The 12,707-nt window shown below is 28.9% G+C and overlaps 2 protein-coding genes across 2 annotated transcripts; one reads left to right on the top strand and one right to left on the bottom strand.

The window, feature by feature from the left end:
• Positions 1-2,048: 2,048 nt before the first annotated feature.
• LOC114173088 (subtilisin-like protease SBT1.7) lies at positions 2,049-4,558 on the bottom strand. Its single transcript, XM_028057310.1, has one exon. The coding sequence runs from the start codon at positions 4,446-4,448 to the stop codon at positions 2,151-2,153; it is 2,298 nt and encodes a 765-aa protein (XP_027913111.1). The 5' UTR covers positions 4,449-4,558; the 3' UTR covers positions 2,049-2,150.
• Positions 4,559-9,444: 4,886 nt separating this feature from the next.
• On the top strand, positions 9,445-10,991 carry LOC114173089. Its single transcript, XM_028057311.1, has one exon. It carries the CDS (start codon positions 9,766-9,768, stop codon positions 10,741-10,743), a length of 978 nt encoding a protein of 325 aa, XP_027913112.1. The 5' UTR covers positions 9,445-9,765; the 3' UTR covers positions 10,744-10,991.
• The last annotated feature ends 1,716 nt before the right edge of the window (positions 10,992-12,707 follow it).

The raw sequence follows: 12,707 nt of genomic DNA, 5'->3' as shown, positions 1-12,707 counted from the left end.
CGATAGAATAATATTAATATTATTATATTCAGTTAGTCTAAAAAAAATAGAAATTTTAGACTAAAAATGAAAAGAAATTTGATATACTTTTTACCTTAAGAGGAGATTTTTAATTGAAATCTCTTAACTTTTTTTATTAACTTAGTTTTTAAGTAATTGGTGTAGTTATTATTTCGTCATATTACTTGTTTAACGTATGATTTTATAAATTATAATTTTCTAATTTGATATTTTTATAGATATGACAATATGATGATATAATATAATAGTATAAATATAACACGATATAACAATATGACGATATAACAATAAAATAAATTATATGACGATATAACAATATGATAATATGATGATATAACATTATGAAAATATAATAATATGACGATAAAATGATATAACGATGTGACGATAAAATGATATAACAATACGACTATAGAACAATATGATCATATAACGATGTGATGATATAACATTATGATGATATGATAATATAACAATATAATGATATAATAATATTATAATGTGGTATAACAATAAAATTTTAAAATTATAAAAACACTAATTGTAAAATTATAATTTATAAAATTTTTAAATTAATAAAATTACACATGTGATGACAATTCATGATGTGACATGATAAAATAATAAATATGTGGGTCACTTATTAACATCTGCAACAAGTTAAGAGAGAGAATTAAAATTAAAAATTTTAAATATGTTGAGAATTCAATAATCATAATTAAGTTTTTTTTATTGATTAATTCAATAAAAGTTTTTTTAGATTTATTGAAATAAATAATAAATTAGTTTCTTTCTTATATATTCTCATATGAACTTACTAAGAAAATAATTAATTATTACTTATACCGGTTAACAAAAGTTAACTTGAAACTAATTAACAAGTGTTTTTAATTTAAAAAAAAATTCGTTATTAATCAAATTAATCATTTTTTAAAAAACAGATATAAAATCACTTTAAGGTTCTTGTAAGGAAAATTTTTCAATGACATGTTAAAGGAGATTCTTTAATTATATATATCATCTAAAGTGTTTCTTTAATTATATTATTATTATAAAAAACTAATTAAAAAATAATATTCAAAATAAATATTAATATGATGGTTAATATATAGATTGATTAATTTAAAAAAATAATTAAATTAATTTAAAATTTTAAAGATAGACTATTTTTTTTTAAATTAAGAAAGTAAAAAGATATTTAACCCTTGTTTTTATATTTTATATTTTTCTTTATATTTCTTATTCAGAACCCAAATGTTGGTTCTATAATTCTCTGATTTAATTATTTAAGAGATACTAACAAAACGGAAATTGTTTTTGCTAAAATATTAAAACAAACCATATATATATATATATATATATATAATTCATATTGAAGTGTTTCTTTAATTATATTATTTATTATAAAATAACTAATTCAAAAATAATGGTCAAAATAAATATTAATATGATGAATATTATATATAGATAGATTAATTTTAAAAAATATATAGTCAATATTCAAAACACTACTTAATACAAAGAATAGAAAAATTGATATTTAATTGTCAACAGATTCTATAAATAACGGTATAGATAATTATTTTCTTTTCATCATATAGAATCAGGATCATTTTATCATTTAACTATTTTATTAATATTTTATTTTTATTATAGTCAATATTCAAACATAACTTAATATAAAAATTATTAAAATTTTATTTAATTATCAATATATTATATGAGTTACAGTAATGAAAATCAATTCACTTTTATTAGATACAATTAGGATCATTTAATTCAACATCATCCAATCACTATAATGGAATTTGAATTTCAGTTAAATGGTAAAATTTTCAAGTCCTTTTTATCATTATAATGTATTTTTCCCTCCCTGCTTATTTCATTCAGTTTTTTTTTTTTTTAATCACTTGTTTCTTTATAATTTCAATAACACAGTCATTATTTGATTTCTGAAAAGTTAACTTTAAAGAATATATGTAAAGGAATGTAAAAAGTGATATATATTTGAGGTATTGACATTTATTTAATGTAAATATATGACGTTTTATTTTATTAGGTAATCAAGTCTCCTTTACTAAAGTCCAGAGAAACTTTAATAAATATTTTTACAATTTTCAATTAGGTCATTATTCCCACATAATTGAGATAGGACTTCCGACGATAATTTTTCCATTTGACCATTCTAAACGTCCAAAACCAAACTGCCTTCGTTTTGGCGGATTCGGAGTTGTAAATGTCACCTTGTATGATTTTTTCTCATTTTTGTTGAAACTCAACACGTTTGGCTCAACTGTGATATTCACAGAAGGGATATCCAACGTAACTGATGCTTTGTATGTTCCCGCAACCCCCACCTTGGTAAGAGTTCGCTCGTGAATAACGGTTGCAATGGAGCTTCTCACTACTGGTTTAAACACCACGCCAAACGAAGGGTAATTTAAGCTTGTTACACTGTAGTGCTTTTGTGCGTCACACCTGAACTTTCTCCTCGCCACAGCTTCAATCCTATCAGATGTGTAGTTCAATGCACAAAGAAAGTTCAGGTAATCATCCGCCGTTAAATCATAAACGAGTCCTGGATTAAGCGCCGCAATAGGGTTCACATGTCCGGCACCGACAGCGAACGGTGTTGAAGGAGCATTCGTGGCACTGTCTAATATTTTTTTACCATTTTTGTAAGACGCATAAGATGTGGTTACAAGCGCAGATCGAATTGCGGCGGGGCTCCAGTTTGGATAAACTGATTTAATCAAAGCTGCTATACCACTGGCGTGAGGGCATGCCATGGATGTTCCTGTAATTATGTTAAAATCCACACGCCTATGATCCTGGTCGAGGTTTGTGGGACCTGCAAATTTCGTAAATGCCGCTAATATGTTTGTACCAGGAGCAATGAAATCGGGTTTCAATATCTCTGGTGTGATTGGGTTTGGACCTCGAGCACTATATGCAGAAACAATTGGCGACGGTTTAATTCCAACCTTAGTTCCCTCGAACACAAGTGTAGCTGTTGGATTTTGTGTCTGTTGCAGGTACATCTTAATGGCTTTGGAGGCTTCGAAACCCACTGCAGCTGTCGGCAAAAGATGCGCATCCGCCACCAATTCCTCTCCGTCAATCTCTCCATTGGCTAACACCATGCCCACACCACCAGCAGATTTCACCACAAGCCCTTTCTCCACCCTTGAAATATTTCCGCGATCGCAGAACACAATTTTCCCCTTAACCTTCTCAGGATCCAAGCTATCTGTAAGACACAACTCTGCACCTACTTTTACGCTTGCATTTCCAGCGTATACGAGTGGCACAAAAGTACGAGGCACAAAACTACTACCATCATTGATTGAAACTCCAGAATAGTTCTGTCCATTCCCGAGTTTTACATATACCGGAAAATCACGATCTATTGTGCCAGCTCCCACAGTGATCATCCAAGGTGCTACATTCTGGAGAGTAGAGTTGGTAGGACCATCGTTTCCTGCAGCACATGCAACCACAATCCCTTTCTCCATTGCTGCAAAGGCTCCAATGGCGAGGTTTTCTTCATCGTAATCAATTGCTTGTCCTCCGAGTGACGCCGAAATGACATTCACATTGTCAGAGATGGCTGCGTCCATTGCCGCTAATATATCAGAAGCAACACAGTTATCTTCCCAACAAACCTTATAGATCGCAACTCTAGCGTGTGGGACCATCCCACGCGCTATCCCAGAAGCATACCCAAATAAGTTTGCACCTTTCACTGCAGAACCTGCAGCTGTGCTTGCAGTGTGGGTGCCATGGCCGTCAGAGTCTCGTGGTGATCTAAACTGTGTGGTTGCATTAAGGGGGACCACCGAGGCCTCGAAGCCTTTCAAGAAGAACCTAGCTCCTATCAGTTTTTTATTGCAATTTGCGACACTGAAATTCTGACCTGATTCACATTTGCCTTTCCAACTCCTAGGAATGGGTCCTAGTTCGACATCATCAAAACTCTTGCTTTCAGGCCACACACCAGTGTCGAGGAGTCCAATGATGATGTCACTCGTCGTGTTTGACTCGGGAAACATGTGTGTGATTTTATCCAGCCCAAGAAACTGCGGTGTTCGAGTTGTGAGTGGCTTGTATATTTTCTCCGGTAGCACCTTCAGAATCCCGATTTGACTCTTCAACGACCGGGCTTCTTCAGGAGTTAATCTTGTTGAGAATCCATGAATCGCATTGTCATAGGTGTAGAGCATTTCTGCTGAGTTAGATACCGATTTCAAAAGGGAGCTATACCAGATTGAATGATGATTTAAGATTGTCGGCATTTCAGATTTCGTCACATGAACAATGTAAGTACTCTTTTGATTATCATTTGTTCTCTCAATTGCCGCTAGAGATACATCACAAAGGATAACAAAGAAAACAAAAGTAGCTGCAGAAACTTGTTTATCACACATCTTCGTGCTAAACTTGTTTGCGGTGACACTTGAGGGGAATGTAACAGTGAAATTGGCTTAATAGAGGATTCCGGAGTCAGAAAATGGGAGGGGAGAATAATTAATTTTGGTTATTAGATCATTAAACTTATAAATTTGATGAGAAAATATAATAACAAACATATAAAGATAGAAGGGATACAAACTATTAATTAATGCACGTAACACGTGTTTTGTCTTCATATAGAACATACAAACAAACATTTCCGTTACCTAATAAGTGTTACGCGTTGGCTTTAACTCGTGATATAACAAATGTTACACGTTGACTTTGCCTCCTTATGTAACAAATTTATTTTAAGGAATTATTATTTTGACATCCAATAAACTTTTACACATACTTTATATCTATTATTTTATTTTTAATTTATTTTTTTTCTACAAATACAGAATTTAACTTTTTCTAATGACTAAAAATACTCTACAAATGAATTGTTAAACGGTGCATGTCAAAAAAAATATTTTTCTTTATTTTATAATTAAGAAATTAAAGTAACAAGTAAAAGAAACATGATAGTAAGTTCACATTTCAATATGAACTAATTATGTCTTAAAGGAATTAAAAAGATGTGTAATATCTTTAAATTTATTTAATATTTAAGAGTTTTAATATTCTCGACGAGATATACTTATTGAGGAAACAAAAATTAAAACTATTATATAAAAAGAGTTATTGTACTAAAAAGGGAAAGTTGCCGCCAGCTTTCTTTTTCAACAAGATGCATGTTTAAAATTTACGTTATTAAAAGATTAAATTTATATTATTAAAAAATAATTAAAACATAAAAATAAATATCACAAAAGTTAATAATTTTAATAAAATAAAGCAAGATTTTCATAAAAATAAATATTTGTGTTGAATGATCTCTTATTAAAGAAAATCTATTCATCTTATATTAAAATAATTATTAAATACAATTAATGAAAATGGGAGAGGGAGAATTTGCAAAAGAAATATTGATGATTTTGTGATAAAGAATTAAATACATTTATTATTCAATTAATTTTAATAACCAATTTAAAATAAAATATAAAATTAATATCAAAAGTAAGTAATATTACTTACTCTTGAAATAAAAAGATAAAAAGATTTTATTCTTAAATAAATAAGAAAATATTCAATGGTTTTTAAAGTATTTAATATTTAATATTTAAAAGGCCAGATACTAATGATTCAAGAATTACATAATATTAAATATGCTCTCTGAGAAAAAAAAACAGAATATTAAATAAAAAAATAGAAGTTTTATTTCAAAAAAGATGACCAACAATCATATTTCAATTTAAATTTACCTTGACAAAAAATTTCATGATAAATATTTTGGACTTTTAAATCCAAACATTACTGTTGTTAACAAAATATGTTAATCATCCAAAATTAAAAATATTAAATAAAAAATACTCGCTTATTTTTTGAAAGTTGACCAACAATCCTACAATTGAATTTAAATTGAGTGGAACCATTATTTTTACATTAAATATTTAAGATTTTTAAATTCAAATATTAATGCTGCTAATATAACATATTAATGACTAACGAATTAGCAATATACCAGTTTACGTTTCAGAATAGACCAACAATTCTATTTAATAATTTAAATTGAGTGGAACTAGAATTTTCATATTAACGAAATTATTTTCAGAAGTTATGAATGACAGTATTTTGGGAATATACTTAAAGGAAAATGTTATTAGAAATTATCCCCACTCTCATCTTCGGGACTTCTTCTATCAAAAGTATCAAACCTAAACTAAAATTTTGATAGAATATTTTTTATTAAAGTTAACTTGCAAAGCATCACTGTGTAGCAAAGACATTTCAACGCCTTCAATATTTATAAATAAATAAAAAAATTAATAAGCAGAACAAAAATTAAATGAGTGATATTTTAAAATGCTATCGTCAAATAAGATAAAAAAAATCAAATATAATGAATGAATGCACAAAATTTTTTAACACTTATAAAATACATTGTTATTTTATTTTGACTTTACTTTTATAATTTAAACAAAACAACAAAAAATTACTCCTTTATTCAATTATTTTTCATCTGATTTTTTATTTAAAATCATTGAAAATACAGATATATAATGATGTTTGTAATAAAGCATACATAAGGGAAAAATAAATTCACATTTATAATAATTAAACTATTAAATCTCACTACCTATATCATTGTCAAAAAAAAATACCTTGATATTTTTGACTATTGTTACTCCAGCTATAAATAGTGCTACAAATATTTATAATAACTATTATACATAATTAATTAGAAAATTAAATTAGTTTATGATTCCCTAACTTAGAAAATCATATTTGTTTCTGGTATAGGGATCAAGCACATATCTCCAACACTTAATTTGCCTAACTTTTTCTTGCAGTAGCTTCCATTGTTCGTTCTCCTCGCTCTATCTCGCGTTCGTTCTCTCTTTCGTCCTTTCCCTCTCTTTTGTCCAGACGATCGAGATACCTATCTATAAAGTTTCGATGCTTAAGTCAGTTTAAGTCCGTTCGGGTAAGTGCAATTAATGTTGTAATAAATGCGAAGTAAAGTCCTCACCAACTTACCTCAGGCTCCTATTTATAGTTTTTGACATGGGCCTGTGTAGGGTTTTCTTAACAATGACTCAATTACTTTTTAAACTTGATTACTGACTTGTATTATTTTAATTTACTTTTAGCCCGCTGATTTAGTTTTGGTGCAACCGTCCAGCCGAGGGTCTGTACGTTCTGCTTGGTCCCCATAATTGTGTTATGACAACAAAATTCCACTAAAATGAGCGACGGGATCGTTCGGTCGTGAGTTCCCTTAAATCACTCCGGAGAAATTGTCACATCAATCACCCAAGGGATTATCCGTCAGTAGCAGGCGGCCTTTGGTCACTTGTTCTTGAACCGTTTGACCGTTTAGGGATGTCTATAGGCCATAAAGTACAATACTTATATTTACAAAATATTATATAATATGAAATTAGACAAAATAAATCGATCTATGATTGTTTAACTCATTCTTAAAAATTTATATAAAAATATACTCGTAATTACAAAATATCTTATAATATGAAATTAGGAAGAATAAATGATTTATTATTGTCTAGTTTATAGTTAAAAAATCACATCATAATATTTATAGAGATAAATTAATTTTTATTGATAATCATACTTAAATTTCTAATTTATATAAAAAAATAATCCACATATCAAACGTAAATCAAGTCTACATCAAATTTTTATTTTCCGTAGATCGAAAATTTCACGAACAGAGAACAAATTCTATCACCATAGTAAATCAACTATATATAGATTAAAATTCCTAGTTTCACTCTTTTAGCCAAAAACAACAACTTTAATCTAACACATAAAATTATTTCTCAAAAACAGAATTAATGAATCTACTTTACTTTTAAAACTAATTGAAAGGCGAAAGCTACAAGTCAACATGCAACATTCCATATTTGAAGTTATCTCAAACTGCAAATTTCAAATATGTACTATAAAATTTAAATAGATGATAACTTTTAGGAAATGAAATTTCAATATCTAGAGTCCGAGCTTTCCATTTTTTTTTTCATTTAAAGGTTATTATGATTAGTTTTAACAAATACCGAAAATTTCTCATTCACTTCTAATTTTAGTTTTTTCTTAATTCAACTGGATTGATATTCTCATTTCTTTTAATTATTTTAAAATTTTTGTTAAATTAATTATTTTATTTATCTCTCAACCAAATAATTATTTATTTATCGAAAGGATCAGACAATTTTAATGAAATCATTTTAGAATGCATTACATTTATTGTTTATGGAGTTTTAAACTGAAATTATTGGGAGAGGAGAGAAATGTCTAATGTGAAACTTATTTGTACCTCTCATAAACATTTGAATATTAAAATATCTTTCTATCCAGTACTTACATCATAGTACACAAAAATAAATACTTAAATTAGTTTACTTTATTTTCAATCCTTATTATCATATGCAGAAAGATAGAACATTCCCGAGTCCTCCCTAAATACCAATGTAGCTCGGACCACAAACAAAATACAAACGTTGGGTTTGGCTTGTGGAATAAAACTAGAGATTATAAAAATAGAAAAAAAAAAAGGTCAACCAAAAAGGAAAAAATAGATAAAAGATAAAATTAATCATTAATTTATTTTAAAGTGAAAATGAATGAAAATTTGATTTTTTTTAAAAAAAAAGCTATATAACTTAATCAATAAATAGATAAAAATACAAAAAAAAAATACAGTATATCTGTTTTCACTATTTTTAAATTAATTTTTCTTTTACTTAACTCTTATATCGATCTTATTTTCCATATTAATCTATTTTTATGTATGGATTAAATTCATATTTCATGTATTTTATATTTATAGTGTAACATGGTTGATAAATGGAAACATTAGTGAAAAATTATATCATTTATTGAGAATGGAGTAACATTTGAATCGGTGCAGTTAAATAAAAAAAATTTAATTATAAAATAATTTTTATGTATAGATTAAATCCATATCTCATATATTTTATATTGATAGTGTAACATGGTTGATAAATGGAAACATATGTGAAAAATTATATCATATATTGAGAATGGAGTAGCACTTGAATATGAGTAAAGGAAAATAATTTTTTGACTATAAAATTTTGACAACTTTCTTTTAAAATTTTATTTGTTATTATTTAAGTGATTTTTCATTTTTCATTTTTTTCATTTTCAATCTTTCAAAATCATTTAAAAGATGACACATCTTATTGTAAGAAAAAATTGTTAAAATTTAGTAGTTAAAATATCATTGTCTAAAAGATTATTATTTAAAAAAAAAAGAAAAAACATAAATAGTATATGGGTGAAAAAAAGTGCAGTTATAAAGTAGTAGAGAGTGTTAATATGTGACAACAAATATTTGAATATATGATCTTGATTTTAATTGCAGAATGTTGATCCAGATGAATAACATCAAAAGCGACTGTAGAGAGGTACTGTCTCTGATAGTGGCTGGGCCAAATGGTGAAACAGTTCCTTTCTTCACCCTCAAACAAGGAAAAGACATTATCTTAGGTCGCCTGCACTGCACTGCACCCATAACTTCACTTATCCAATCTATTCCAATTCCTACTTTAGTCTTTGTCAATACTTCACTTTATTGCTCCTTATATTCCAAACTCTCTCTGTCACTCAACTCTGCCACACATCCACATTTCCCTTCAATTTTTTTCACTCACATTCTTCTTTCCCTTATCATTTCCCCTGCCACTCACAACTACCTTTCCTCAGATGGAGAAAAAACTGGAACAATTGAAAGAAGAGGAAGAAGAAGAAGAAGAAATTGAAGCATTATCACTCTGTGATCTCCCTGTCAATCTGATCAACGACCAGGCTCAATCAAAACCAAAACCAGATTCTCCGATCATAGAAAAAGAAGATTTTGATTTCCACTTATGGGGTACCCCTTTTTCCTCAAAATCAGAAATGTGTGCTGCTGATGAAGTTTTCTTTGAAGGCCAAATTCTCCCCTTGAGTCTCTCATTAAAGCGATGTCAATTAAGGTCCGAGTCCTTGGGTCACGGTTCTCTGAGAGAGTTTCGTAGTAATAGCAGTAGAAGCAGCAGCATAAGGAGCCAGAACTCAACTAGTAGCAGCTCCTCCACCACCACCACAACCCCAGGAATTTCCAAACCCAGACCTCAAAATCAAAATCAAAATCAAAATCATTTCCATGCACATCCAAGTCCCCAACCTCAATTGAAGGTAACTGTTCCAAGACAAACAAGCTTCGGTAATCAAGGTAGAAAATCATCTGCATGGGACTTTTTCCGTTTGGGTGTGGTGCCTGCACCCGAGATAGCATTGCAAGATCTCAAAGTTCGTAACAAAAATCACATAGTTCGTAACAACAGCAGCAATAGTAGCCTCAGCGCTAACAGCGCTGTGAAAAGGAGTTACAGCGTTAAGGGAAATCACGTTTTGAAACAATTTGTTGGTATAGGTGGTGGCTTTTGGAGTGGTTGCAAATGTTCAGTTGAAACAGTGCAATCGGACATTACCATGATTAAGGGCAGCACTAAAAGCGCCAACAAAACCGAAAGCGTAACGCACGCGATGAAAGAAAAAGTGGTCGAAAGGAAGAAGCAGAAGCAGAGACAAAAGCAAGGAAAGAGGACCATGTCGTCTCGTCGAACGTTTGAATGGATAAAGGAGCTTTCGCATGATGCAAGTTATGCCGATGATGAGGCTTTGTTATCTAAATCTTAAACGCTTTGCCTCAGAGCATGCTTGTAATTTTATTTTTTTTATTACTATTATTGGGTTATATTGCCTTTATAGCCGTTGGCTTTTGTTTTTGTTCTTAAATTTCATCATTGCGATCGAGAATGGAGACTCTGTAATCAAAATTCTTACCGTCGTGAGAATGATAGTTTTGCTTTTTCATCTCTCTTTTTGACTGATGTTGATTGAGTGCATGTTAAAGATTGAATGTGTTTATTAAGATATTGTTGGTGAGATCTGTGTCGGAGGCGAGTGGTGATGGTGAATTATAGAATGATAAGGTCCAGCGTCAGTGGGAATAATTTGGTGCTTATGCTTGTCGTGACAGAAGGATCTTCGATGCTTAATGATTGGATAATTGGTTCCTTGGAGTACGTGAAATAATAATGATGCATGCATATCTAAGAAAATTATCCCCTTTTTATATATTTTTTAGTAATAAAATATGATTCCTTAAAAAGTTAAATGTAAGCTTCTTTATAAAAACATCACAAAAATATATACATTTTTCAACACATTCTTTTTCAATTTTACAAGTATAAAGAAATGTTTTAATGCATTAAAAAAAAAAATCTCCCTTGTGAAAAGTCTAAGTTTCTTCTTCCAATTTTCAAATTTTCATGTTATTCTTCTTTGAGTTACCATCTTCATTACAAATCCTTTTTACATCTGACAATATTTACATTACAACTATTCAAAAATTATTGTCTAGATAAAAATAAGGCACAATTTTTATTGTTGATTATATACTGAATGTTATTTGCCTTCAACTCATAGTGCATAATAAAAAGTTTTTTATTAGTTAAAAAAATTGATAGTTATACAAGCAAAATAATTAAAACATGAATAGTTTAGACTATAGTTTTTTAAATAGTCGGTAACTTATAACACATTTAAATGTGTGGATAGTTTATGCAACATGTTTAAAATTATAGATAATTTAATTTTAAATATTCTTGTGGTCAAGTAAGTCAAGTCACAATCAAGTTGTATTTCAATTATTAGGATCTTAAGTAAAAAATATGCACTTGAAGCATCAACTATATATTTTCACTTAGTTATAAGCGTTTGATACAACAATTGGTATCAAAGTTAAAATCATTGTTACCTTTGAGCAACGACCACCCACAACAGTATACAATGCGATTCAATTATTGTCTAAACATGAGTTATTAATTCATAACATTTATGTTATATTAAAAGGTTAAATATAATTTTAGTCCATTAACTTCTAGTGAAAATTGTAACTGGTCCTTATTGGAAACTTTAGTCCAATTTAGTCATTTTAACCAATTTTTGTTCAGTTTATTTGATGTTTCAAATACATTTCATGATAGTATTTAAATTTGTTTATATTGTTTGACATATTTTTTTATTTAATATTAATTGAAAAACGTATTTAAAACGTTAAATAAATTTATAAAAATTTTGATTTAAAGTCAAAATTCACGTATTTAAGGTATTTAAAGAGATTATGATTAAATTAGTTTAAAGTTTTTAAGAGGAAATAATTAAAATTTGAGGGACAAGTTCATGTAAAAAAATGTAGGATATCATGTGAAAGTTAAATCATAAATGAAAAAAGAAAAAAAAAATCTATAAAAACGTAACATAAAGAGATGAAAATATTAAATAAATAAATTTATTTATAAAAACGTATAAACTGTCATAAAGGTCCACTTTAAAGGCAGTGGTAATCATTAGGATAGGTATTCCTAACATTCATAATAAACTTATTGTGATATCCCATCAGTTTTATTTGATTTTGTTCGTTTAATTGTCAAATCTTGTTTTATTCATCTCACCCAACGGCATGGCAGCTATATAAGACTAAGAAGTTGGAATGGAGCAATAATGCCCATGTCTCGATCAAGCCCAGGTATGAATTGTTAGGGATACTTTTTGATAGCTGCTATTTACACCCTAACTTTAACTCCTCGCACTATCCT

This window comes from Vigna unguiculata, chromosome 2, assembly GCF_004118075.2.
Source record: "Vigna unguiculata cultivar IT97K-499-35 chromosome 2, ASM411807v1, whole genome shotgun sequence".
In the NCBI taxonomy this organism is placed as follows: Eukaryota; Viridiplantae; Streptophyta; class Magnoliopsida; order Fabales; family Fabaceae; genus Vigna; species Vigna unguiculata.
Note: the sequence above shows the minus strand (reverse complement) of the source record. Positions and strands in the feature narration are given on the sequence as shown.

Bases quoted from the DNA above. Each gene is read 5' to 3' on its own strand.
- LOC114173088 (XM_028057310.1), bottom strand. From the start codon at position 4,448: ATGTGTGATAAACAAGTTTCTGCAGCTACTTTTGTTTTCTTTGTTATC.
- LOC114173089 (XM_028057311.1), top strand. From the start codon at position 9,766: ATGGAGAAAAAACTGGAACAATTGAAAGAAGAGGAAGAAGAAGAAGAA.